General features: G+C 42.7%; 1 protein-coding gene across 1 annotated transcript; it reads left to right on the top strand.

Moving 5' to 3' along the window:
* Positions 1 to 26,822, top strand: LOC124001538 (hepatocyte growth factor-like). The gene is made up of 18 exons (XM_046308394.1): positions 1 to 201; positions 1,640 to 1,796; positions 2,757 to 2,869; positions 3,342 to 3,456; positions 4,332 to 4,474; positions 5,114 to 5,234; positions 11,260 to 11,378; positions 12,547 to 12,712; positions 12,800 to 12,933; positions 17,126 to 17,219; positions 22,544 to 22,680; positions 22,930 to 22,962; positions 23,059 to 23,164; positions 23,324 to 23,398; positions 23,518 to 23,667; positions 23,771 to 23,877; positions 23,982 to 24,124; positions 24,247 to 26,822. The coding sequence occupies exons 1-18, from the start codon at positions 153 to 155 to the stop codon at positions 24,424 to 24,426; spliced, it is 2,142 nt and encodes a 713-aa protein (XP_046164350.1). The 5' UTR covers positions 1 to 152; the 3' UTR covers positions 24,427 to 26,822.
* Positions 26,823 to 27,251: the final 429 nt, after the last annotated feature.

The following is a 27,251-nucleotide window of genomic DNA, read 5'->3' on the forward strand; positions in this document are numbered from 1 at the left end:
TACTCAGAGGCATCTCTGCTGTAGCTGAGTGAAAATCCCCAGTCTCTTCGTACCGTCGTCTGGACTTTATCAACGGACGGCAATACCTTTACCATTATTGGGATATCATATCGGTAATAGTTTGGATATCGTGAACAGCCTTTGAAACAGCCATGTGGATTTACAACATTATTTTTATGCTCTTAATTGTCCACTATTCCGGTAAGTTGAGGAGACAGTCGTAATAGGAATTCAGCCTTGCAGCTTGTTATTGAGATTCAGCATAGTTGTTGAACTTTTCTTCAGCCTGGTCCCACCAAACTTATCTCAGCCTACATTGCATTTGTGATTTAATAAAATCTTATTTTACGAAGGTAGGCTCTGAGCCTAATGTCGAATGGTGGAGTTTATTTTTTTATATATTTTTTGCAGCACATCACAATAACCTGTGTAAAATCTCTTACCTTGCAGTCAGCTGAGCAAGTTTTCCATTCTAACTGACTACCATCTCTTCGATCTTGCTAGTGTAACATGTCAGGGCAGAAGAGCTTTGATTAGTTTAAAAAAAACTGCCATGCTACAACATTAAACTGTAAAAATAAACAACAAAAATATTTTGCGACGCTCTCCGTGGGGAATGGAGAAACTGTGAACCCCATCTCTATAGACTTTCAGTGATGATTCTACAGCAAACTTGCATAACATTCTTTTATTTTTGAAAAGCCCAGAGAACCCTGTGTGCTTGGCGGCCCGCCTATTTTTATATATATTAAACTGTGTCTAACGATCTGTAGCACGAGATGCAGCCTCTCAGGTAGAAGCACGTGCACCATCTCCAGCTCTCATCTCTCCATTCAGCTATAGATGTGCTGGTGGAACTATAAACGATGTAAATTTGCGGTTTTCTCTCATGATAATCACTCATTCTAAAGCTTCTAGAAGAGTCTGACATGGACTCTGATCCCCGTGCTTTCACTATTTAGAAGGAAAGTATATCATGTTTGTTACAGGATATTGATAATACTTGTGTGGACAAGGTATTTGTCCATAATATGGTTCATATTAACTTAGACTTTTTTCTCTATTACTTTTATTGAGGAAGAAAATACCGGAGTTTTAAGAAACATACACATAGCCTGACTGTCTGCTACTGGGCTGTTTATGTATTCACGTATGAGTCAACACAGCATGGTGAGAAGCAACATAATTAGTCTATCAATCCCTTCTGGAGAGAGTAAGGGGGACTGAGAGAAGCTGTGTGTGTGTGTGTGTGTGTGTGTGTGTGTGTGTGTGTGTGTGTGTGTGTGTGTGTGTGTGTGTGTGTGTGTGTGTGTGTGTGTGTGTGTGTGTGTGTGTGTGTGTGTGTGTGAGAGAGAGTGTGTGTGTGTGTGTGTGTGTGTGTGAACGTGAGAGAGAGAGAGAGAGAGAGAGAGAGAGAGAGAGAGAGAGAGAGAGAGAGAGAGAGAGAGAGAGAGAGAGAGAGAATGCATCCCATTAAGTCATGTGGCAGTGGAACCAGGCTAATTGACACATCATGATGCTGCTGGTTTTGTCTCAGTCCTGATGGGAACATCAACACAGCCTCACTGGCCAGGGGATGGACACTGCATTCAACACCTTTATTTCATGCTGTGTGTGTGTGTGTGTGTGTGTACACTAGAGTGCAGGAGGAATGCATTACAGGACTACCAGAGAAGCGATAGTGTGCGATTGGTCCAGCTGCCAGACTCTGCCCTCCAGACTATAAGCAGGAAGTTGAGCGTAGTGAAGTGTGCCCGGGGCTGCAGCCGCAACAAGCGACTACTCTTCACCTGCAGGTACGTGTGGTGCATCGGTAAAATAACTCCTGGGGTTCTGTGCCTGTAGCTTCACCTGCTGTGTTTCTATAACTGTTCCATCTCCGTATGATGTTTTGGCTACTCTGGGGATTGTTTTTCACCTGTAGGTAAATATATCTATTGTCCATACCAGTATGACATCATCCCCTGCCTTTCCTTGGCAGCAGTCCAAACTCTCCATTGTAAATATGGCAGCTCTAACTCTTACTATAGTCTAATACCCTCCCATTCTCTAATGAGAAGTCTGGTTTCTCTTAGTGTCGTTCAGCAGCAGCAAGCTTGAGTCTGGTGTGCAGAACTAGGTTTCCCCTGGCAGACTGAGTCCTCTCTGATATCTCCTCTCAGCAGTAGCAGGCTAAGGGTCAATCCTATTTCAATTCAGGACACATACTGTATAGTCTCAGCCAGATTGCTCAAGATCCACTTCGAAATCCGACGTCCGTCCAGGTAAGCAGGACGTTGAGAGATGACTTCAAAACTGGCCACTAGGGCCCATGGTGAGCACTATTATCATCAAGTAGCTTGGGGTTTGCTAGGGTGTTCTGGACAGGGATGGTGGATAGACGCAAGCCATGAGTTCCGGCTCTTGAGGTTCGCATGTTCAATCTCAGTGCTAGGCACTCATTTTTTAATTTGTTTGTTTAAAACCTATCCCAAAACTTAACCCTCACCTTTACCATTCCAAATGAATGCCTAAACTTAACCATTATGTCATTTTTTTTCCTTATCCCAAACCTTAACCCTTAATTTAACCATTCAGAATGAATGATTAAACTTAGCCTTCTAAATGTGACGTTTCTTCAGTGAGACTGGACAATGTTAATAGTCTACTATCTGCATGTTAATTGTAAGTTGCTTTGGATAAACATGCCTGTTAAACTATTACATTACGTAAATCGATCAATATCTCTCTCTTTCTCTCTCTGTTTCTCTCTCTAGAGCATTTCTGTATGATCAGAAAAACAGGAAATGCCAGTGGCTTTCATTCGACAGGAACTCACCAGGAGTCCATAGCCAACACGACTTCAACTACCAACTCTACCAAAAGAAATGTATTGTACTATTCTCTCTCTCTCTCTCTCTCTCTCTCTCTCTCTCTCTCTCTCTCTCTCTCTCTCTCTCTCTCTCTCTCTCTCTCTCTCTCTCTCTCTCTCTCTCTCTCTCTCTCTCTCTCTCTCTCTCTCTCTCTCTCTCTCTCTCTCTCTCTCTCTCTCTCTCTCTCTCTCTCTCTCTCTCTCTCTCTCTCTCTCTCTCTGCATCAGTAGAAAGGCACTGCAGTGCTTACACTATGTGTCTAAAGCAGGGCTGCATCTCTTTCTCCTTGTATCATCAGAGTTTGGTTGCCGGGTTAGTATTCTAACATATTGGAACAGTTAAATGGAGCATTATGGTAGATGTGAGACCTGTCTTAATATGCTCTGTCAGATGAGTAAAACAGAAAAACGTATTCTTCAGATTCTGTTCTTTCAAACACTCACAGTCTGTTTTTCCATTCCTTTGTTGACTCTTTCTCTCTCTCTGTAGCCTATGTGCAGGAGTGCATAGTAGGGACAGGAGTGAACTACAGAGGGAGGAGGTCAGTAACAGCCAGTGGAATAAAGTGCCAGGCATGGGCCTCTCCTATCCCTCACGAACACAAGTAAGCTAGAGCCTGTGTTTGTGTGTGCATGTGTGTGTGTGTGTGTGTGTATGTATATATAAGTTGGTAATTAGTCCTAAGGGACCGGTTATTCATCAGTACTAGTCCTCTCTGACCTCACTCTTAACACTACACAGTCAGGGATCATTTCCTGTTGTAGTCACACTGTTTATATATGTGTGTGAGAGAGCGAGCGTTTACACTGTAGTAAAACCTAATTAATTTAGTGATAAAGTATACAACCTGTGACAAACAGCAGCCCTGATACAGAGATAGTAGCAGAGGATGATGACATGCAGCCTTGTTACGGGAACAGAGAAAGTGAGTGAGATAGAGAGGGACAGGGAGGAGAGGACAGCGAGAGAGAGATAACAGAGACATCTCGTGCCAGAAGTTCATTAGAGCAGCACAACCAGAGGACAACCAACCATAACAACCCCCGCCTTCCTCATCCTTACTCTTCCTCCCCATTCTCATCTTTTCTCCTCTTCTCCTTCCTCCTCTCTCCTCTCCAGTGAGCTCACACTGGCACAAGCACACACACCTCCATCACACCGTTACCATATGTTGCATTATGTTGCCTAACTCTGTGCCTTCCAAACTGTTTCAGCTGTGACCCATCTAAACCAAATGATCATGTGACTCAGCAAACAAAACCACAATCTAGTGAGGACCTCAGTCAGTACGTAGATGTGTATGACTCAGTGTTGTTTAACTACCACATGTTTCACAACACATAGAGCAGGCCTGGTCTACACTACGCAATGGAGATTTCCCTTCTGCTTCTCAACTTTCTGCACCAGATAGAAAGGGAATATTGTCCTGATGTTGGGAGGTATTGATTAACACTAACTGAAGTCCTTCTCTCGCTCCAGTTTCCTACCAAGGAGGAACAGGAAGAAGGACCTGAGAGAGAACTACTGCCGTAACCCTGACAATGCTACCTCAGGACCATGGTGTTTCACTACAGACCCCAATGTCAGACACCAGGACTGTGGAGTACCTCAATGCTCACAAGGTAGGACACATACACGCATGTCCATTTCCTTTTTCAGAATACCATTTAAGTGTACTGTCAGAAATGAGCTCTCCCTTCTCCCTGTGGCACTGGACCATAGCCTGCTATGGTATCTACAACTGAAGGATGCAAACTGTCACATGATAAATTATCCTCTGTGGATATTTTTTATGTATGTATAGTTAATAAACAGCTGAAAGTGATGTGATTAGGTGTGTATGAGAATATACAAGACTATCAGGGATGTGTGTGTGTGAGTGAGGAATCTACTGGGTTGTTTTCAGTCTGAGGAAATGTAGTGGGTCTGTCCAGAGAGAGTGTGTGTTCTGGTCAAAGGAAAAATGACTGGTTAAGTTGATTTCAAAATAGGTTTCCAGTAATGACGAACACTGGAACATGAGATAACCAAACCCACAAACGGACGGAGAGACGGACGGAGAGACGGACGGACGGACGGACACACACACAGACTGATTGCTGACTCATTTTACATTACATTCTAAATAGACAGACAGGACAATTATCCGGAAACATTTGTGGTACAGCACCTCATGTTGATTATGTATATTACAGTATATGCAAAAAATAATGTCCATGGCATGTGAGAAGATAAAAAAGATCACCATTGTGTGTGTCCAGTGGAGTGTGTGAGCTGTAACGGGGAGAGCTACAGAGGTCCCATGGATCACACAGAGACAGGATGGGAGTGTCAGCGCTGGGACCTGGAGGAACCACACAAACACCTCTTCCACCCCAAGAGGTAACACACACATATGCACGCACACACACACAGAAACACACACACTCACTTTCTCTCAGTATGAGGCTCTGGGGCCTCTTCATTACAGAAACAAGGGGGTGATTAAAGACGTGTTAACAAGTCTAACACTAATCCACACCACCTGCTGCTGGGGCAGGACACACAATCACACACACACGCACACACCCTTCACCTCTGTGATGAAGATGCCCTCAGCACCTCTGAATCTCTGTTAGTATTACATTAAAAATATATATATTATTATATATAGATGTGTTTTTATCAGGGGAGCCCAATTGAGACCATGGTCTCATTTCCAATGGTGCCCTGAGACCATAAAGTAAAAGAACAAGCACACTACACCAGAACATCACCAAAATCACAGCCATCATAAACAAGTTATTACATCAATGTTTCAAAACAAATGCACACCTCGGTGAACTCATTTATCATCAGGGTTTCAAAATGCCCTAGTTGCACCAGGGAATCCAAATGTAATTAATTGTATAAGTGATTCCAAAAATGTGGCGCATGAAAACTAAAAGCTGATTTCCCAAATTCCATGGAGACTCAAGGAATCTGAATAGTTACCAAACCCTTTCACAGGGTTGGTTATCTCATTCTTTTATACGTTAGCAATGAAGTTAGGGAAGTTGGAAGCTTGTGTAGTAGGGCTTTGTAAACACAAATGGAGTAATGCATTTATCCAAGGGACTTTAATGAGGGCCAGCCAACCTTTTGATACGGGATGCAGTGGTGAATATTAAATCTATCACCAGGAGGAATGAGATGGAGAACACCTGCACTATAAAAAGTAATCACTTCTGCTAACAACATTTTTGGCTGAAAACCAGTTGCCTAGAACCATGCAAGTAACCCAACTCAATGTATTTCAATGTTCAATATGCACAAAAAGCTTATTTCTCTCAAACGTTGTGCACACATTTGTTTACATCCCTTTTAGTGAGCATTGATCCTTTGCCATCTACCTAATATGTGTGGCATATCAAGAGCATAATCATTACACAGGTATACCTTGTGCTGGGGAGGATAAAAGGCCATGCTAAAATGTACAGTTTTGTGGGAGCATGCAATTGGCATGATTACTGCATTTTAGAGAATTTGGAAGTACGTCCAACCGGCCTCACAACCGCAGACCACGTGTATGGAGTCATTTACATTTACATTACATTTAAGTCATTTAGCAGACGCTCTTATCCAGAGCGACTTACAAATTGGTGCATTCACCTTATGACATCCAGTGGGACAGTCACTTAACAATAGTGCATCTAAAACTTAGGGGGGGGGTGGGGTGAGAGGGATTACTTAACCTATCCTAGGTATTCCTTAAAGAGGTGGGGTTTCAGGTGTCTCCGGAAGGTGGTGATTGACTCCGCTGTCCTGGCGTCGTGAGGGAGTTTGTTCCACCATTGGGGGGGCCAGGGCAGCGAACAGTTTTGACTGGGCTGAGCGGGAGCTATACTTCCTCAGTGGTAGGGAGGCGAGCAGGCCAGAGGTGGATGAACGCAGTGCCCTTGTTTGGGTGTAGGGCCTGATCAGAGCCTGGAGGTACTGAGGTGCCGTTCCCCTCACAGCTCCGTAGGCAAGCACCATGGTCTTGTAGCGGATGCGAGCTTCAACTGGAAGCCAGTGGAGAGAACGGAGGAGCGGGGTGACGTGAGAGAACTTGGGAAGGTTGAACACCAGACGGGCTGCGGCGTTCTGGATGAGTTGAAGGGGTTTAATGGCACAGGCAGGGAGCCCAGCCAACAGCGAGTTGCAGTAATCCAGACGGGAGATGACAAGTGCCTGGATTAGGACCTGCGCCGCTTCCTGTGTGAGGCAGGGTCGTACTCTGCGGATGTTGTAGAGCATGAACCTACAGGAACGGGCCACCGCCTTGATGTTAGTTGAGAACGACAGGGTGTTGTCCAGGATCACGCCAAGGTTCTTGGCGCTCTGGGAGGAGGACACAATGGAGTTGTCAACCGTGATGGCGAGATCATGGAACGGGCAGTCCTTCCCCGGGAGGAAGAGCAGCTCCGTCTTGCCGAGGTTCAGCTTGAGATGGTGATCCGTCATCCACACTGATATGTCTGCCAGACATGCAGAGATGCGATTCGCCACCTGGTCATCAGAAGGGGGAAAGGAGAAGATTAATTGTGTGTCGTCTGCATAGCAATGATAAGAGAGACCATGTGAGGTTATGACAGAGCCAAGTGACTTGGTGTATAGCGAGAATAGGAGAGGGCCAAGAACAGAGCCCTGGGGGACACCAGTGGTGAGAGCGCGTGGTGAGGAGACAGATTCTCGCCACGCCACCTGGTAGGAGCGACCTGTCAGGTAGGACGCAATCCAAGCGTGGGCCGCGCCGGAGATGCCCAACTCGGAGAGGGTGGAGAGGAGGATCTGATGGTTCACAGTATCGAAGGCAGCCGATAGATCTAGAAGGATGAGAGCAGAGGAGAGAGAGTTAGCTTTAGCAGTGCGGAGCGCCTCCGTGATACAGAGGAGAGCAGTCTCAGTTGAATGACTAGTCTTGAAACCTGACTGATTTGGATCAAGAAGGTCATTCAGAGAGAGATAGCGGGAGAGCTGGCCAAGGACGGCACGTTCAAGAGTTTTGGAGAGAAAAGAAAGAAGGGATACTGGTCTGTAATTGTTGACATCGGAGGGATCGAGTGTAGGTTTTTTCAGAAGGGGTGCAACTCTCGCTCTCTTGAAGACGGAAGGGACGTAGCCAACGGTCAGGGATGAGTTGATGAGCGAGGTGAGGTAAGGGAGAAGGTCTCCGGAAATGGTCGAACAGTTGTGGACGAACAGTTTGCTGATGTCCACATTGTGACCACAGTGCCCCATGGTGGCGATGTGGTTATGGTATGGGCAGGCAGGCATAAGCTATGGACAACGAACACAATTGCATTTTCATCTATAGTAATTTAAATGCACAGAGATACCATGATGAAATCCTGAGGCCCATTATCGTGTAATTCATCCGCCGCCATCACCTCATGTTTTAGCATGATAATGCACGGCCCCATGTCGCAAGTATCTGGAAACAATTCTTGGAAGCTTAAAATGTACCAGTTCTTCCATGGCCTGCATACTCACCAGACATGTCACCCATTGAGCATGTTAGGGATGCTCTGAATCGATGTGTAGGAGAACGTGTTCCAGTTCCCGCCAATAATCAGTAACTTTGCACATCCTTTGAAGAGGAGGGGGACAACATTCCACAGGCCTCAATCAACAGCCTGATTAACTCGATGCAAAGGAGATGTGTCGCACTGCATTAGGTAAATGGTGGTCACACCAGATACTGACTGGTTTTCTGATACACGACCCTAGCTCTTGGTATCTGTGACTAATAGATGCATATCTGTATTCCTTGTCATGTGAAATCCATAAATTAGGGCCTTATAATGTTTTTCAATTGGCTGATTTCCTTATATGAACTGTAAATCAGTAATAAAAACTGTTGCATGTTACATCTGTTTTTGTTCATTAATACTTTTGATGATCTAAAATATTCTGCTTTTAAAAAGGTTTATCTTGCTCTTATTAAAGTTTTTTGAATGTATTTTTTTTCTATGGCAAGACCTGAAAAGAGTTGTCTAGCAATAATCAACAACAAATTTGATCGAGCTTGAAGATTTTTTAAAAGAATAATGGTTGCACCAGGTTTCGAAAGCTCTTACATGCTGACTAGACCGGGCACACACGTGCGTCTGCGTGCGCAAACACGCACATATTGATTTTGTTCATCCACGCTAGACATGATCAGGACACACAGGATAAAATATCAAAACGAACTCTGAACCAACTATATTAATTTGGGGACAAGTCGAAACACATAAAACCATCATGGACATTTAGCTAGCTAGCTTGCCTATTCTAGCTAATTTTCCCTGGGATATAAACATTGGGTTGTTATTTGTGACCGACGGCCTTGATTCGGTCATATGTAGCAAAAATATGAATAGTGTTTTTTACATTTGATAAAAGCAGAGACACAGAGCTACAAACTGATATATCATACACTGTATTTGAGGACCAATGTGAAAGTAATTCTGCTTTGAAAGTTGATAACCTCTACGGGATTTGTGTCCCTATACCAGTACTGTTGAGATAACGTGCGCTAATGTGATTAGCATGATTTTGTAAGTAACAGCAAACTTTCCAGGACATAGACATGTCTTATATGGGCAGAACGCTTAAATTCTTGTTAATCTAACCGCAGTGTCCAATTTAAAGTAGGTATTACAGTGAAAAAATACCATGATATTTTTTGAGGAGAGTGCACAACAACAAATAACTTTTATCACGGCAACTGGTTTGATACATTCACCTCTGAAGGTGTATAATGTACTTACATTCAGTAATCTTGCTCTGATTTGTCTTCATGAGGCTCCCAGCGATAAAATGTAGCATAGTTTTGTTTGATAAAATACATTTTTATATTCAAATGTAGGAACTGGGTCCTACAGTTTGAATACTTGCTGTCTTTGGCTCCACATCCACCCCGCCATCTAGATTTGGGAAAGTTAGTGTAAGCTAATGATCCATAATGTAAGACATTCCTGGAAGTGTGTAAACTTACATGTTGTATTACCATATAATTGTTGTATGTTCTCTGTAGTTATTAACTTGAAAATGTATAAATTGACCAATTCGGCACATTTGGGCAGACTTGATACAAAATACTGTGCAGTATTGCAATGCTCCACTGGATCAATTTGAAACTTTGCACACACACTGCTGCCATCTAGTGACCAAAATCTACATTGATCCTAAACTGCAATATTATATTATGTCCTTCAGGTCCTGAGCAACAGGCAGTTAGATTTGGGTGTCATTTTAGGCTTTCTTTTTTTAAAATGTTTTTTTTAATAACTGTAACCTCAGTTTTGAGAAAATGGTCTATGAATGTTTTGGTATGCACTGACCTCATAGTTGTCTACACCCATTCAGCATTTCTTTACACCCTCTTAAACTTTAGCCCCACCCATCTCTTTAAGGGTTGATCCAAGCGTTCTGTCAAGCACCTAAGCTAGCTTTTTCCAGACACAAATGAGACACAAATGAGAGATCATTGACCATTATACTCACCCTAGCAGAGCTGGTTAGGCTATTTTTTTTATGTTATCCAGAGCGTTGGTGACTGCAGCTGCGCTCCTTGCAACAATTAACACTTTTTCCACAACGTTTACTGACACCGGCCATATTCAAAGGGTGTTGAGCGTTCATAAATGTGTCAGTTATTCTGCACTCTGGCACAATCAGAGTGCACTGAAATTGGAGAAGATAGCCAGAGCGACTTTACCAGCTATGTCTATCAACAGTTACGAATAATAAGATTATGCACGTAATGTTAGCTGGTGAGCCAGCCATCTAACGTTAGCTAGCTAGCTAACAGTATACTTTAACAATTAAAAATAAAAACAATTTTCTGCCAAAATTAGAAATGTGTAATATCTAAAAATGTAGCTTGGTAGACTATCGTATACATCATCCCTGTCACAGATGCCAATGTTGCCCTTTGTTTGAAGATGTAATCCATAGACAGGTTTTTACGTTCTAATGGCTCTACTGTTAAGTAGTGACCAGAGACATATGCCTAGTTTCCTGAAATGAGTCACATTTTACATTGCATGCACAAGCACAAGGTCCTTTTGTTCTGGGTCTTTGTAGAATTTGGACCCATTTTGAGTCATACAAAATTGCGTGTTCTCTACTCAGACAATTAATCCACAAATTAAAGGGAAACCTATAGTTAGTTTCTAGTAATCTTTCCTCCTTCAGTCTTTTTCTTCTTCTTCTGTGGACTCTGGGCGGCAGGTAGCCTAGTAGTTAGAGCATTGGGCCAGTAACTGAAAGGTTGCTGGATCGAATCTCGGAGCTGACAAGGTAAAAATCTGTCTTTCTGCCTGTGAACAAATCAGTTAACCTCATTGCTCATGTGTATCTCTATCTGTCCCAATGACTTGTAGAAATCATAATCTTCCCTCTGTATGTTGTGTTGCAGGTATCCTGATAAAGGCCTGGTTGATAACTACTGTAGGAACCCAGATGGACGTCAACGACCGTGGTGTTTCACCACGGACCCACACACACTCTGGGAGTACTGCAACATCACAGCCTGCTGTGAGTGTCTGTGTGTGCATGCATGTGTGTCTGTGTGTGGTGTGAGTAACTACTCCAAATGTACAGCTTCCTTTATCTGTCATTCCGCCCCCTCCTCACTCTCTGATTGGGTGAGGAATGCTGTTTGAAGGAACACACACCCTTTCATTTTACTCTGGTGTCCTGCTTCAGTCACTGTTTATTGTTCTAAACAGGCCCTTGCAACTGTCCTGTAATTCTAGTACTTTTCACACACACAAACACACGCACGCACAAGCACAGACACATGCATGCACACACTCACACACGCACACAAAGACACACACATACAGTACATGCGTACACAAACACAAACGTATGTGCACACACACTTTAGAAAGCTCAGGTACTCTGCTATATAAACCTCATATCAGACACACTAAGTCACACATATTATGGTCCAGTTACATACAAAATGAGGGGTGTGTGTGTATCTGTTTATACAAGAGGGTAAGAGAGAGAAATACATCTCTATAGTCATCATATTTCTGCTTGTTGAGGGTTGAAGTGAAGAGAGTCTATCTATAGAAGGTTGACAGAGAACAGCACTTAAACGCTGCAAGTGTGTTTTGTTTTTCTCTGTCTGGCTCTTCACTGCTCTGTTTGAGTAATCAGGAGTTCTGGAACTCGGTCTTTACAAGATGGCGTCTTTTCAGTTGGACTCTTTCTTTGTCTCATTGTAGTATCTGATACAGGCCTTGGAAGTCAACCCAGTCTAGTTTTATGGTCTAACCCTTAAACGTGGTGTTATTGAAACCAAGGCAGAAAGAAAGACATAGAAACAAAGAGTTATATTGTTTTGGCCCGTTCTACTCCCTGTACCTGTCTTTATTATCCTTACTAGTAGCAGTCTATTTTCAGACAGATCCACAGAAATCTGTCAGTTTAGATTCTGGACAGCTAATATGCTACCGTATATTTCTGGGAGAATTGAGTCAGAATTATGTCCTTCTTATTGCAACTTAATTCATCAGCTAATTGAGTACAATGTATTGTTTAGAGCAGTTAAGTGCAAGTCAGCCTTGTCCTTGTTACAGTGTCCGTGTGGCACGTTGGCCTCAAGGAGAAACTATTTCAGTATAACAGAGGGTATAGGTGATATGGCTATGTTTAATCTGTCTCTGTCTCTTTCTCTCTCTCCCTTTCTCAGCCACAGACAGTGTGGCAGAGTTAGAAGTGACTACTATGTGTTTCTGGGGTCAAGGTGAGGGCTACAGAGGGTCAGTAGCAGTAACACCCAGTGGGGTGATCTGTCAACGCTGGGACTCACAGTACCCCCACAACCACTCATATGTTCCCCAGAACTACCGCTGCAAGTGAGTGAACCGCAATTGTATCGACAGCCCTACACACAATATGTTTGTCTTTGTGTGAATCTATCTTTGTGTGTGTGTGTGTTTCAGAGACCTGAGGGAGAACAACTGCAGGAACCCAGATGGACGTGACCTCCCATGGTGCTTCACTTCAGACCCTAACGTTCGCACAGCGTTCTGCACTAACATCCCCCGCTGTGGCAAACAGAACACTGAACCTCAAGGTGAGAGCCTATTGTAACATAGCTCCAGGAGATGATACAAGTCTTCAGGTCTCAGACAATCATAGTTCAATGAGTGCTGTAGAGTGTGCAAAGCTGTCAAGGCAAAGGGTGGCTAATTTGAAGAATCTATTTTGATTTGTTTAACACTTGTTTGGTTACTACATGATTCCATGTGTGTTATTTCATAGTTTTGATGTCTTCACTATTATTCTATAATGTAGAAAATAGTACAAATAAAGAAAAACCCTGGAATGAGTAGATGTTTCCAAAATTTTGACTGGTACTGTATATTTAAGACCAAAAACTTTTAGACTTTTACAGAAGTAGTATTTTACTGGGTAACTTTTACTTGAGTAATTTTCTATTAAGTTATCTTTACTTTTACTCAAGTATGACAATTGGCTACTTTTTCCACCACTGTGAATTATTTTGCTGTAACAATATTGGTAAAATGAAGATCCCACATCTGTAGGACTCTGGTAATGATAGCCCACTACACATAAACAAACTAGCTCTGACACATTGGACAGTGAGGTGAGGCTCTGTCCCATTGGATAGAAGCTATAAACCATGGGATAGAGAGGAGAAAGAAGCTACTGTATGTCCCATTGGATAGTATCAAAAAGGAGGAGCTGTGAGGGACTCTGTGGGGTTCATATTATGTAGGGTTGTGCTTTTCTCAGGCCTGGGACAGTATTGTGACAGTTGTTTTATGGTCATTATACTCGACATTATACTCAACATTATACTCGACTCGCTAAAAGTACAGTAGCCCTTATTCAGCTATCCAGTTAGCTAAACACTCATTCAAATAACTCTGTGAGAAGCAGGGTGCCGTCTTGGAAGTTTCTTGAATCACAGTGTGAAACTGCAACAAACACAAAAGTACATGTTTTCAGTTACAGTAATATAGAGCACAGAATGTCTTCCACAACAACTGTACTAAATTTATGAAATAAGGAATAAGAGTATTCACTCGAGTGCCAAGTATAAAATAAAGTTACTAGAATGCAACTGTATGCCTGATATTGCTCAGCTACGTGTCCCTAGGGAGAAATAGCATTAAAGCTTATGCAAAGTACTTAAACTACCACAAGGGGGGTGCTAAACAACTAACAGGTCCAGAACACTCCATGCCTGGGGTCTTTAACGATCCCCATTAACCTAACTCTGAACACTGGGGTCTTCTGAAGAAAGAAGGATAACCACTTCAGAGGTAGGCCGGGAGAAGACCTTCAGAGTTCCCTCCTTGACAATTCTCACATTGACTTTCCTCACCATCCCATCCCAGCTGTTAAGGGTGTTCACAACAATGGCCATAGGCCATTTATTTATTTCAGGATGACTGTCCTCCATTAAGACAACTTCCCCTTCTTTAAGATCTGTGCTCTTGTCCTGCCACCACCGTTTCCAAAAGGTGTCAGCAAGACTTTGTACCTGCTTGTCAGCAAGACTTTGTACCTGCTCCAGAACATGCCTGTTGGAGGAGGGGGGACACCAGTCTTCTGTGTCAAGAGCATAGCCTGGATGGGGATGAGGGGTGATTCCGGGTCTGAAGATACTTGAATGAAAGCCTGGCATTCATCACAGCAGTGACCTCAGTCATCAGTGTTGTCAGGACTTTGTGTGTAAGTCGTGAAGTTCCACATTAGAGGATCATGCAGTCGAGGATGCGACGTGCAATACCAATCATCTGCTCCCATGCACCACCCATATGGGATGAGTGAGAAGGGTTGAACACCCAGGTACATTTCTGTTCTTGGAGATACCTCTCCATGCTCTCTGAACTGGAGCTTGATCCATCATCCTCAGTAAGCATCAACAAAGTTTGTACCGCAATCTGAACGTATCTGCTTTGCTATACCTCTGATTGAGAATAATCTTCTCAGGAAATTTATGAAGCTGGAAGCACTTAGTGATTCAATTACTTCTTTGTGTACAGCTCTTGTGCATAAGCACAATAACATCGCCACCCACCATTTGCTATTGGCATGACCTCCTCTGGTGCGGCGTGAGACCACCTCCCATGGTCCAAAAACATCCACACCGACGTAGGTGAAAGGTGGTGCGACCTGTAGTCGCTCAGCTGGCAGTTTTGTCATCTGCTGGTGTTCCGTCTTCCCGTGGAGTTCATGAACACGGCACACTTGAAGAGTGCACTCCTGATACATCTCTTAGCTCCAGCCAACCAGAGTCCATCTGCTCGCATGGCATCCTCTGTGAAATGTCTCCCTTGATGTTTCATGGCGGTGACACACAAGTAAGGTTGCCAGGTGGTGACGAACTGGATTGATGATGGTGTTGACATGGTTTGTTCCTAATTTAGATTGCTTGATTTGGTCTCCAACTCTGAGCAGCCAGTCACTGTCAACGATAAGATGCAGACTTTGTAGACTGCTGTCAGTGGGAAAACTGTGTTCTGCTGTTGCACCTAAATTCTTCTGCATAACACTCGTCTTGGACACTTTGGCTCTTTCCAGCTCTTCTTCAGTGGGATTCTTCAGACAGATTTTCCATCCATGGCAGCTGCTCTCTTGTGCAGACTGAGAGAAGATCCGAGCTATGTGGATTAAGCGTGCTACTGTCCTTATGAGACTGTTCCATTTGGAAAAACGCTCAAAACGTTTGGAGCTCAGCAGGTTCTTGGAGACTTGAGTGACATTAGAAGTCACTTGTGGCCGTATCTCAGAGTTGGAAGCAGAGTTGATAAGGCCAAACAACTCTAGATATTTGGAGGAGTGCAGGGCAGGATTCTGAAGAAAAGCTGGTCCAGACAGCCATGTCGTGTTGCTGAGGAGGGCTACTGTTACAGATCTAAACTCATGGTCAGCTGGGTTGAGATCTGCGGGCACGTACCTCCATTGGTCTGGGGACGTGGTTTGCCAAATACGCTGAACTCTGTTGCTCACGTAGCCGTAGCACCGCCTTGTTTGGTTGTGGATGTACACAAGCACCACTTTGCTGTCCGAATAGTATGTGATGCTGTCAAACTTCAGATCCATCTCCTCAACTATCAACTCTGCGATCTGGACTGCCATCATGGCTGCACATAGTTCCAGTCTAGGGATAGTGAGTTCTGACTGGGGAGCCAGCTTGGCCTTTCCAAATACAAAGCCAACTTCACTTTTTTTGCTTTGGCAATAACTATACTAGCCCTTGAACTGGCTGACGACCTTGAACTGACTGATGATTTGTAAGAGCGCAAACTTATAGACTGTGAATCGAATGCTCCATGTTTCTCTTTAATGTTTTCATCTTTCTGCATAGAATTGTTCTTACTACTTTCCTCCATGATGTGAGGTAAGCGTGGCATGTAGGGGAAGACTTAAGCTGGCGATGTCGTGATGGCTTGTTCTGCGCCGAGATGACAGCTCATTAAATCTTTAATCCTTACTGCTAAACATGGAGGTTCCTCTCTTATGGGCCTTTTCACTATACTGGACTCGCTAAATGTACAGTAGCCCTTAGCCAGCTATCCAGTTAGCTAAGCATTCATTCAAATAACTCAGTGAGAAGCAGGGTGCCGGTTTGGAAGTTTACTTGAATCACAGTGTGAAACTGCAACAAACACAAAAGTACATGTTTTCAGTTACAGTAATATAGAGCACAGAATGTCTTCCACAATAACTGTACTAAATGTATGAAATAAGGAATAAGAGTACTCAATCTAGAGTCACATATAAAATAAAGTTACTAGAATACAACTGTATGCCTGATATTGCTAAGCTAGGTGTCCCTAGGGAGAAATAGCAGTGAAGCTAATGCAAAGTAGCTAACAGCTAACTCAATTATTCATATTTTACAGAAACATGAACATTATATGTGATCAACATTTATCTTGTGTTAATAAACACATGTACTTACAGACATTGCGTCATATGAAGCTTATAAAGAATGATGTTGAAGGATTGTAACTACTCTGTCACACTTACACATTGCTTCACATCTGAAACTACTTCCTGTCACATGACACAAACAGGTAAATTCTACACTGCTGCACATAAACTGCCACTAGGTGGTGCTAAACAACTAACAGGTCCAGAACAGTCATGTTGTGGACTACCAGTCAGGACAACAGAGATCAGTATAGTTTTACTAATATATTCCCCTGGGGCTGGTTTGTAATATTCTATTACATTAACATAAATATGTTTTCATATTTCATTAGCTTGGTCTCATGTATGTGTTTCAGACTGCTACACGGGTAGTGGAGAGAACTACAGAGGCGAGGTTTCCAGGACCAGGTCAGGTCTTCCCTGTTCCCTCTGGAGTGACCACAGCAACAGGTAACAAAACCACACACTACACATCTTTGTGTGTGTGTGGGTGCATGCCAGAGGGAGTGCCATACCTATATGGAAAAACCACATGCATTTCGCATGTAAATGGATGTAGTGTCCCAAAAACACTTTTTGTTTTTGCATGACCTGACATATCAAACAAAATGGATGACGTAATACACAATTTGATGACGTAGTAAACAAAAAATGTGAGCACTACTGTCTGACATCATACAAACGTTTGAGAGTGCGTCTTTAACCTGTAGTTGACGCCCTTGTTGGGACATTCCCCACGTCCCCATAAAGACAAAGGCTATTTTAAGCTTACAGTAGGTGTTAGGTTTAGATCTAGGGTTACAGTTAGAACTAGGGATAGGGGTTAGGGAAAACATATGCTGTGTGTGTGTGTGTGTGTGTGTGTGTGTGTGTGTGTGTGTGTGTGTGTGTGTGTGTGTGTGTGTGTGTGTGTGTGTGTGTGTGTGTGTGTGTGTGTGTGTGTGTGTGTGTGTGTGTGTGTGTGTGAAAGCATTTGGGGGACATGCTTCAAGCCTCATCTCTGAAACTCACCTCTGAACCTGAGCCTCTGCATTTTTCGGGAACACTTCAAATCCAAACAGCTCCTCTGCTTGGCTCCCACCCAGGGGTTAGACATCAGAGGTCAGGAATAGAGTTTAATATTTTCCCGGTAATTTACAAATGTTTCATCCCGAGAATTAATCACTTTTCCCCCGGGTGACCTGGTATTTCCAGTCAAAACCGGAAGTGTCATTCTAAACATATAAAGCATAGAAATATGTCTCAATTTGATTAGAGCATGAATGGGCATGAAAATTCAAGCGTGATGCTACCTGAGCTTGATGAGCCATACATTAAAGACATTTTAAGAGTCCATTCCCAAAAGAGTGTAAAAAATTGTGCAGTTATCCAAGACAGCATTTACGGTGCATTCGGAAAGTATTCAGGCACGTTGACCTTTTCCACAATTTGTTACGTTACAGCGTTATTCTAAAATGGATGAAATAGATTTTCTCCTCATCAATCTACACACCATAGCCCATAATAAGCAAAAACAGGTTTTAAGACATTTTCGCAAATGTATTAAAAATAAAAAAGGGAATTTACATATTTACCTCAGTATTCAGCCACTTTACTCAGTACTTTGAAGCACCTATGGCAGCAATTACAGTTTCGAGATCCTCTCAAGCTCTGTTAGGTTGGATGGGGAGCGTTGCTACACAGCTATTTTCAGGTCTTTCCAGAGATGTTCGTTCAGGTTAAAGTCCAGGTTCTGGCTGGGCCACTCAAGGACATTTAGAGACCTGTCCCGAATCCACTCCTGCGCTGTATTGGCAATGTGCTTAGGGTCAATGTCCAGTTGGAAGGTGAACTCTCTCCCCAGTCTGCGGACCTGAGCGCTCTGAAGCAGGTTTTCATCAAAGATCTCTCTGTACTTTGCTCCGTTCATCCTTCCCTCGATCCGGACTAGTTTCCTATTCTCTGCAGCTGAAAAACATCCCCACAGCGTGATGCTGCTACCACCAAGCTTCACCGCAGGGATGTTGACAGGTTTCCTCCAGACATTACGCTTGGCATTCAGGCCAAAGAGTTAAATCTTGGTTTCATCATACCAGATAATCTTTTTTTTCATGGTCTGAAAGTCCTTAAGGTACCAACTTGGCAAACTCCAAGTTGGCTGTCATGTGCATTTTACTGAGGAGTGTATTCTGTCTGGCCATTCTACCATAAACGCCTTATTGGTGGAGTGCTGCAGAGATTGTTGTCCTTCTGGAAGGTTCTCCCATCTCCAAAGAGGAACTCTAGAGCTCTGTCAAAGTGACAATTTTTTCGACCTCATGGCTTGGTTTTTGCTCTGACATGCACTGTCTACCGTGGGATCTTATATAGACACGTGTGTCCCTTTCCAAAACATGCCAATCAATTGAATTTACCACAGGTGAATACCAATAAAGTTGTAAAAACATCTCAAGGATGATCAATGGAAACAGGATGCACCTGAGCTCAATTTTGAGTCTCATAGCAAAGGGTCTGAATACTTACGTAAATAAGGTATTCTGTTTTTTAATATTTTTTTTTACATTTGCAAACATTTCTAAAAACCTGTTTTTGTTTTGTCATTATGTGGTATTGTCTGTAGATTGATGAGGATTGGATTTGATTTAATGCATTTTAGAATAAGGCGGTAACATAACAAATTTGGGAAAGGTCAAGGGGTCTGAATACTTTCCGAATGCACTGTATAATATACTGTTTATGCTACCACACATTAAGCATGACAGAAAAAACATAAATGTAGCTAAGCTCTCTTTGGTTTATAAATGTGTTAAGCTCCAGTAGGCTAATATTTTTGAGTGTGGATTGTATTACTGTACTGTATTGTATTGTATTGTATTGTATTATACTGTATTATAGGACTGGTATTACTAACCTCTTTCAATGAAGCTCGGAGAGAACATGCGATGCTGGTGCAGGATATGTGTTCAACAAGTCGGTTTGTGATATTTCTGCCCTGCTAGAGCTGCCCTGGTCAACTGTAAGTGCTGTTATTGTGAAGAGGAAACATCTAGGAGCAACAACGGCTCTTCCTCAAAATGGTAGGCCACACAAGCTCACAGAACGGAACCGCTGAGTATGGAAGCGTGTAGCGAGTAAAAATAGTCTCACTCACTACCGAGTTCGAAACTGCTTCTGGAAGTAATGTCAGCACAATAACTGTTTGTCTGGAGCTTCATCGAATGGGGTTCCATTGCTGAGCAGCCGCACACAAACTTATGATCACCATGCGCAATGCCAAGAGTCGGCTAGAGTGGTGTAAAGCTGGTTGCCTTTGGACTCTGGAGCAGTGAAAATGCCTTCTCTGGAGTGATGAATCACGCTTCACCATCTGGCAGCCCTACGGACTAATTTTGGTTTGGCTGATGCCAGGAGAACACTACCCGCCCCAATGCAAGATGCCAACTGTAACATTTGGTCTGTGGCTGTTTTTCATGGTTCGGCCAAAGCCCCTTAGTTCCAGTGAAGGGACATTTTAGCGTTATAGCATGCAATGACATTCTAGACGATTCAGTGCTTCCAACTTTGTGGCAACAGTTTGGGGAAGGCCCTTTCCTATTCCAGCATGACAATGCCCGTGCAAAAAGAGAGGTCCATACAGAAATGGTTTGTCGAGATCGGTGTGGAAGAACTTGACTGGCCTGCAAAAAGCCCTGACCTCAAACCCATCGAACACATTTGGGATGAATTGGAACACCAACAGCAAGCCAGCTTAATCACCAAAAATCAGTGAAAAAAAAAAGAAAATCAAAAATCAACCTCCCTTAACGCTTTTCTGGCTGAATTGAAGCAAGTCCCCGCAACAATGGTCCAACATCGATTGGAAATCCTTCTCTGAAGAGTGGATGCTGTTATAGCAGCAAAGGGGGGACCAACTCAATAGTAATGCCCATGCTTTTGGAATGAGATGTTTGAAAAGCAGGTGTCTACATACTTTTGGTCATGTAGTGTGTACGGCTCTATATACAGTTGAAGTTGGAAGTTTACATACATTATTCAACAATGTAGAAAATAGCAAAAATAAAGAAAAACCCTGGAATGAGTAGGTGTGTCCAAACTTTTGACTGGTACATAAAAAAAATATATATAAATGAATCTTGAACAGTATTATCGGTTTTGGAGGCAATTTTAAAGGAATAGATTGCGAGAAAGATTGCAATAGTGTGCATGCTTATTCATTGATTTAAAGCAATGATTTTCAAGTGATAGGCTGTTTTAACAACAACAACAACAAAATCTTTACAATTAAATAGTTAAGGTGACCCCCGAAAGCCAGATGGAGATGTGTAAATTAGATGCGCATTCGGTCATTACTACAGTAGCATAATCTATGCTGCCAACTAGTGTAACAGGGTTATATTGGTGATTCCCCTTGCCACTTTATTGTTAAGCCAATGTCTTGTCTTGCCTTCACCTACTCAACATGGTATCTTATTGGCTGGTTTGCGTGGCTTGCTTACGAGGGAGGATGTTTCAGTTAGAATCGTCCCAAACCAGCAGTAAGTTGTTGTTGTCAAAAGTGATTTTTATACTCCCAAGTGATAATTTAAATGTAAAATTTCTATCAAATTGTTTGCAAATGTTATTAGAACACCACACATAAGATTTAGTGTTTTTTGGTGCATATTTGTTATGCATTTTGTTGAAGAGAATTCCAGCTAATACTAGCTAGCAACTTACTGTGTCTGGTGGGGGGGTTAGTATATATTTTGTACAGTGCGTGAGTGCAGAGTTGGATGGTGAGCCGTGCCTTGCATGACGTGTAATTTTGTGCTGTTTCTATCGGAATAAATCTCCATGACTGGTGCTACAAGTTGGAGTTTGTGTCGATGATTGATTGTACACAACGCAAGAAGAGTACTGTTACACTAGCTCTCAAAGTCACACTTCAGAATTAGACGTTCATCCATGTTTCTCAAATGTCAAATTTCGAGGTTGTTGCAAACGTCAAATTTAAAAGTGTTTAAGGTTATGTGTAGGCATTAACTCAACAATTTTAAGGTTTGGTTTAAATGTATTAATTAACTCTGAGATCGAAAGGTTAGCCATGAACTCTGAATGGTTAACTCTGCCTACTTGTAAAGCCTCCCCAGCCAAACCTGGGCCAATTGTGCACCACCCTATGGGACTCCCAGCCGGTTGTTGTACAGCCTTGGATCGAACTTGGGTCTGTAGTGACGCCTCTAGCACTGCAATGCAGTGCCTTAGACTGCTGTGCCACTCAGGGACTGAGCATGCAGATAGAAGGCCATAGTGAAGACAGATTTAGACATTGCATACAATTGAACAGTTCCATTTCACATCATGCTGTTCATAGAAATAATTTATTATAATATACCGGTTTTCTCGCAGTTATTTATCCCGTGAAAAGGAAGTGGGTTTGGCCAGGAAATCTTGGTAACCCGTTTCCCGGTATTCAACCCTAGTCAGGGATCAGCGGTTTATTGTTTATGTTAAAGAGACTCAGAGGGATCATCCCTCTCTCACACTCAAACTCACACACACACTCGCTGTCCGTCAGTGATGGTTCTTCCTCTGAATTCCCCTCTTCTTATCATCCAGGAATGTCTGGGAAAGAATTCTGTTGGTCACGTTCCAAACATTACGATCATTTCTCTGTCAGTGGAGGTGTGAGGGTGTATGAGAGAGAGAGAAAGAGAGCGAGAAACCATACACACCTGTGGAAGGCTCAATATGCTAGACTGACTATCTCTTACACTGTTATATAAACTCTACGCTTCTTCTTTGCGTGTGTTTAGTGGTGACAGAGATGCGGCAGTGCTGACTGTCAGACAGGAGGGGAGTTTCTGTAGGAACCCAGACAGAGATACATACGGCCCCTGGTGTTACACTAACAGCACTGCTATACCCTGGGACTACTGCAGCATCAAACTATGTGAGTCACACACACACACACACACACACACACACACACACACACACACACACACACACACACACACACACACACACACACACACACACACACACACACACACACACACACACACACACACACACACACACACACACACACACACACACACACACACACACACTTGCTGTAGTGGCATCATCACTGTGTTGTCACTGAGACCTGAGAGACCTAAGACCTCCATCTTGTGTTTCATCCTCTGTCATACAGGTGAACCATCAGAGAACACCATTCCACAGAGAGGTCAGTCCTTCAACTCACGCCTTCTGGTTTTCATCTTGTGCCTCTTCTGGTAAACCATGTTTTTTCAACATAGTTTCCTCTTTCTCAACTTGTCAGTGGAGGTGTCCAAGGTGTTGTGTTTCATCCATAAGAGGACCAGGATAGTAGGAGGAGCTCCAATTGCCATTACAGACGGAAGCTGGATGGTCAGCATACAGAAAGGGTAACCACACATATAGACACACAATTGGCTTTGCATCTCTGTATTATATAGGTGTAAACTGCTCTTGTGGCAGAAGTATAGACCATCTGTCCCAGTGGTGGAGTTGGCAAAGGTCCATCCCCAGTGTGTGATGTCATGTGTGTTATGTTTCTTCACCAGGTCCAGTCACTGGTGTGGAGGTTCTCTTATACGGGAGGAGTGGGTTCTCACTGACAGACAGTGTTTCTCCTCATGGTAACTGGACCTCTCTCTCTCTCTTTCTCTCTCCCTCTCAATATTCATTTTTAGCTCTATTCATTTCTTCCTCTGTACCTATTTCTTTATTATACTTACATCTACATGTCTCCAACCAGTGTTCCAGACCTGAGTGAGTACCGTGTTTGGTTGGGTGTGTCAGACCTCCGTGGCTCGGCTCCTAACGGCTCCTTCAGACAGGAAGTCTCCATCTCCCATGTGGTCTGTGGTCCTGAGGGCTCCAACCTGGCCCTCATACGGCTGGCCAAGTGAGTGCATAAACAGAAATATACAAACACAGCTGGTCGTTTTACATAGTTCTACTTCTGAAATAACTTTTTGTTGATATGATTATGTCTTTGTCTCTGTAAGGCCCGCCCTCCCTGCAGACAGTGTTCACACCATTCAGCTGCCGGTGGCTGGGTGCTCTATTGCTGAGGGTACGATGTGTAGCATGTATGGATGGGGTGAAACCAAAGGTACACACACATACCATCATACCCATCAGGATTTTATCATCTAGATAAGGAACTGGTTATTCATTAGCTCTACTGATCAAAATCTCCCCCCTTCTCTCGCTCAGGGACGGGTCATGAGGGTTTTCTGAAGGTGGTCCATCTACCCATGGTCAGTAATGAGAGGTGTAGAGAACAACACAGAGGGAACCTCCACATCACAGACACCAAGATCTGCGCTGGGGGGAGGAGGGATGAGGGGGTCTGTGAGGTAAGGAGGCTGGTGAACTGCTAATGCAATGTTCTGCACTGAAACACTTGAAGAGAGTTTGCCCTCACCAGGAGAGTACTGTATGTCCTTACTAACGTATGTTTTATGTCTCTCTCCGTCAGAGGGACTATGGCGGCCCCTTGGTGTGCCAGGAAGGAGAGAGCAGGGTCATAGTGGGAGTCAGTGTCCATGGCAGAGGCTGTGCCCGTGCCAACCGCCCTGGCATCTTCATCAACATCCCCTTCTACACACAGTGGATCCACAAGGTGTTCAGACACTACCCTGAACCTCAGATCAACTAGAGACAAACCTTTATCCCATCATCAACTAGAGACCCAACCTTGAGACATCCTACAACCAGTGGATCCATAAGATCTTCAGACACTATCCTGACCCTTACCCTGATCTGACCAACTAGAACCACCTTGATATAGATACGTGTAAGTCCAGTAAGGAACAGCTGAGTCCTTGTGCATTTGAAAGGGGGGGAAATCCAGCCGTATTGTAAATATCAGACGCAACTCCAGACTTGATGTTGGACTGCTAAAAGACTCATCATGGGCTGTGGAGTGGAACATAATTGCGTTGATAAGACTGCTGGATTGATCTTTAGATAATATAAATATGTATTGTTACAAACATGCTACTAAGGACAACAGAGGTGTGGATATGTTGTCAGCCAACGACCATGTCCTGAAGCTGGTAAGGTTTGGAGTCAGAAAGACTCTGTAGATAAGATGGTAAAAGTGGGAATACACTTGATTCCGGACGTTACTTGAATGTACTGAAAACCAAAAGGCAGCAGCTCTCCACTTCTGTAGTGTGCTTCTGTAGGGCACTGTCAAGGGAACTAAAATACAGCTGGGTCGTTCCACCAATTCGGTGCCTTTTGAGAAGTGTAAAACATTTAATTTGACCAAATTTTAACATTCTGCCACAACGAGCACATGTTCAACTTAAAAAATAAAACATTTCCCCATCTCAAGAGGTTAAATAAAAAAAGGGGTTGATGATTTCATCTTAATTAAATCAGCCATAAAACCCTTGTGAAAGGGGGATGGAAGCGTCAATTGAATGCCAGCTTCACAAAATGTTAAAACATTTCTAGCCTGTCTATCTATGGGTAACACCGTTGACCTGTTATGCTTGACCGGCTCAGTTTTCCACCACAAAACACCAGAAAATTGCCAGAAAGAGTATAACCAGCTCACCTGCTTTTACATTATGATTTTGACTATTAGATGTTCAATGTTTCTTTTGATTAAAATATTTATGTATGAATAGTTTCACCATATTAAAATCAGAGTTCAATTCACATAACAGGTATGACCTTAAAATGAGGGACAGGGGTAAATGAATCACAAATGACATGAAATAAATAATAATCTTCAGAAATGACTTTACAAAGCAACAAAAATAACTAGGGTTTTACAATGACGGTGAAAACATGGAGAAATGTGGTCAAGGGGGTTAAAATCATCCTAGAAGTCACAGAGGGTTCATGAAAAAATATGTAAAAAGGCTGACTTTATCAAGTCTTTATTCATATTAAAATCTGATATATTGAATATATTGACATATGGAATTCTCCATGTGGTCTATATTAAAGGGCACTTCATTTAATGTAACAGACTTTCAAAATGCAATATTGGTGCACAATTTCTACTTTAATATCAAAGGGAAGCAAAAGGCTCTATTTTCGTGGAACAACCCAGATCTGTACATCTGAGGGCATTTTACTGTACTATGCCTATAACTGTCTCAGTGTAAATAGTTTTCTGAGTGTAAATCTGACAGGCTGAATGTGATATGGGTCTTATAGACCTGTGAGAGGATGGGGACGTTGGCCTTTTTAGGAACACGGAAAGATCAACATGAAGCCGTTGAAGGTAAATACATGTGTAAATATGTTTTATTTCTGTGTATGTATTGTAAAGGTGAAAGGGTATGCAGCTACAAGGCTTTCCAGTTTCCACTGACCCTCTCCCTCTCCTTTCTATCAATTTGAACTCTCCTTGTCATCTATTCTCCCCCTTCTCTCTTCCTGCAGTGATGTATTCTGTTTGATACACACACAATCAGTATGACTGATTATGTGTGTGTGTGTTTGTATGTGCGTGTGTGTGTGTGCGAGTGGGTTCTGTGAATTCTATCAGAGTGAGTTATATTCCCTCACCTCCCTCAGCCTCTGGCAGACATCCAGTAACTATCTACTCTGGAAATGAATTTTCACAGAATCTGTCACTGCCAACTGTTATCAAAATGGAGCTGTTGGCTACTGTATGTTCAGTGTTATTGTGAGAGTATTAGCCTCTATCTCTACCACACATTGATCTGACTATTTCACCTGTGAATGTGAGTGGTCCCTCAAACAAGTATAGCTTTAATTGTTTTCCTGTGTGTATTTGTAAATGTAGTGAAGTTGCATTCTGTTTTTGTGTGTATATGCGTGATGTGAATTTTTTATGCTGCTATACAAGGTTGTAAAATATTACATTATATGTACATGTATACTATAGGCTACTGTTCATATATTGTTTTTAATTTGAATACTCCATGTCAATATTACAGTACTATGATATACCTGTAGTACACCGTGTTCCTACCTTAATGTATCTGTAAGTTAATCATTGAATACTGTTTTGATGTGTTTATATTTTAGTGTTACAGTATATTACGTCATGGTACCATACCCACATACAATGAGTTTGTTCATTTAATTTGCATTAGGTGGTTGTGAGTGCAATCATTAGGCCTCATTTCAATGTTTCAGCCAGAATTTGTTGCGCCCATCACCAGGCGTTATAACAGTAGACCTTGGCTTCTAGCAGGTGTCTATTCAATTCCATTCAGAAAGCATCCATCGAGGGATGGAAGGAAGAGGTATTTGACGCGTATCACACATAGGTCTGTAATGCATATTGAAAACCCCAACACTGACATACATGGGACAAGAAAATAAAAAGGTAGGCGCTAATGTCTATAAAAAAAGTATGGAAATGTATGCACTCACTACTGTAAGTAAATAAAATAACAATAACAATGGCGCCGGAGGGGAGGGCTGCCATTTTACGGACTCCTAACCAACTGTATTATTTTGTTTTTTCGCATGGTTTGTAACTCATTT

This window comes from Oncorhynchus gorbuscha, linkage group LG02 (assembly GCF_021184085.1).
Source record: "Oncorhynchus gorbuscha isolate QuinsamMale2020 ecotype Even-year linkage group LG02, OgorEven_v1.0, whole genome shotgun sequence".
In the NCBI taxonomy this organism is placed as follows: domain Eukaryota; kingdom Metazoa; phylum Chordata; class Actinopteri; order Salmoniformes; family Salmonidae; genus Oncorhynchus; species Oncorhynchus gorbuscha.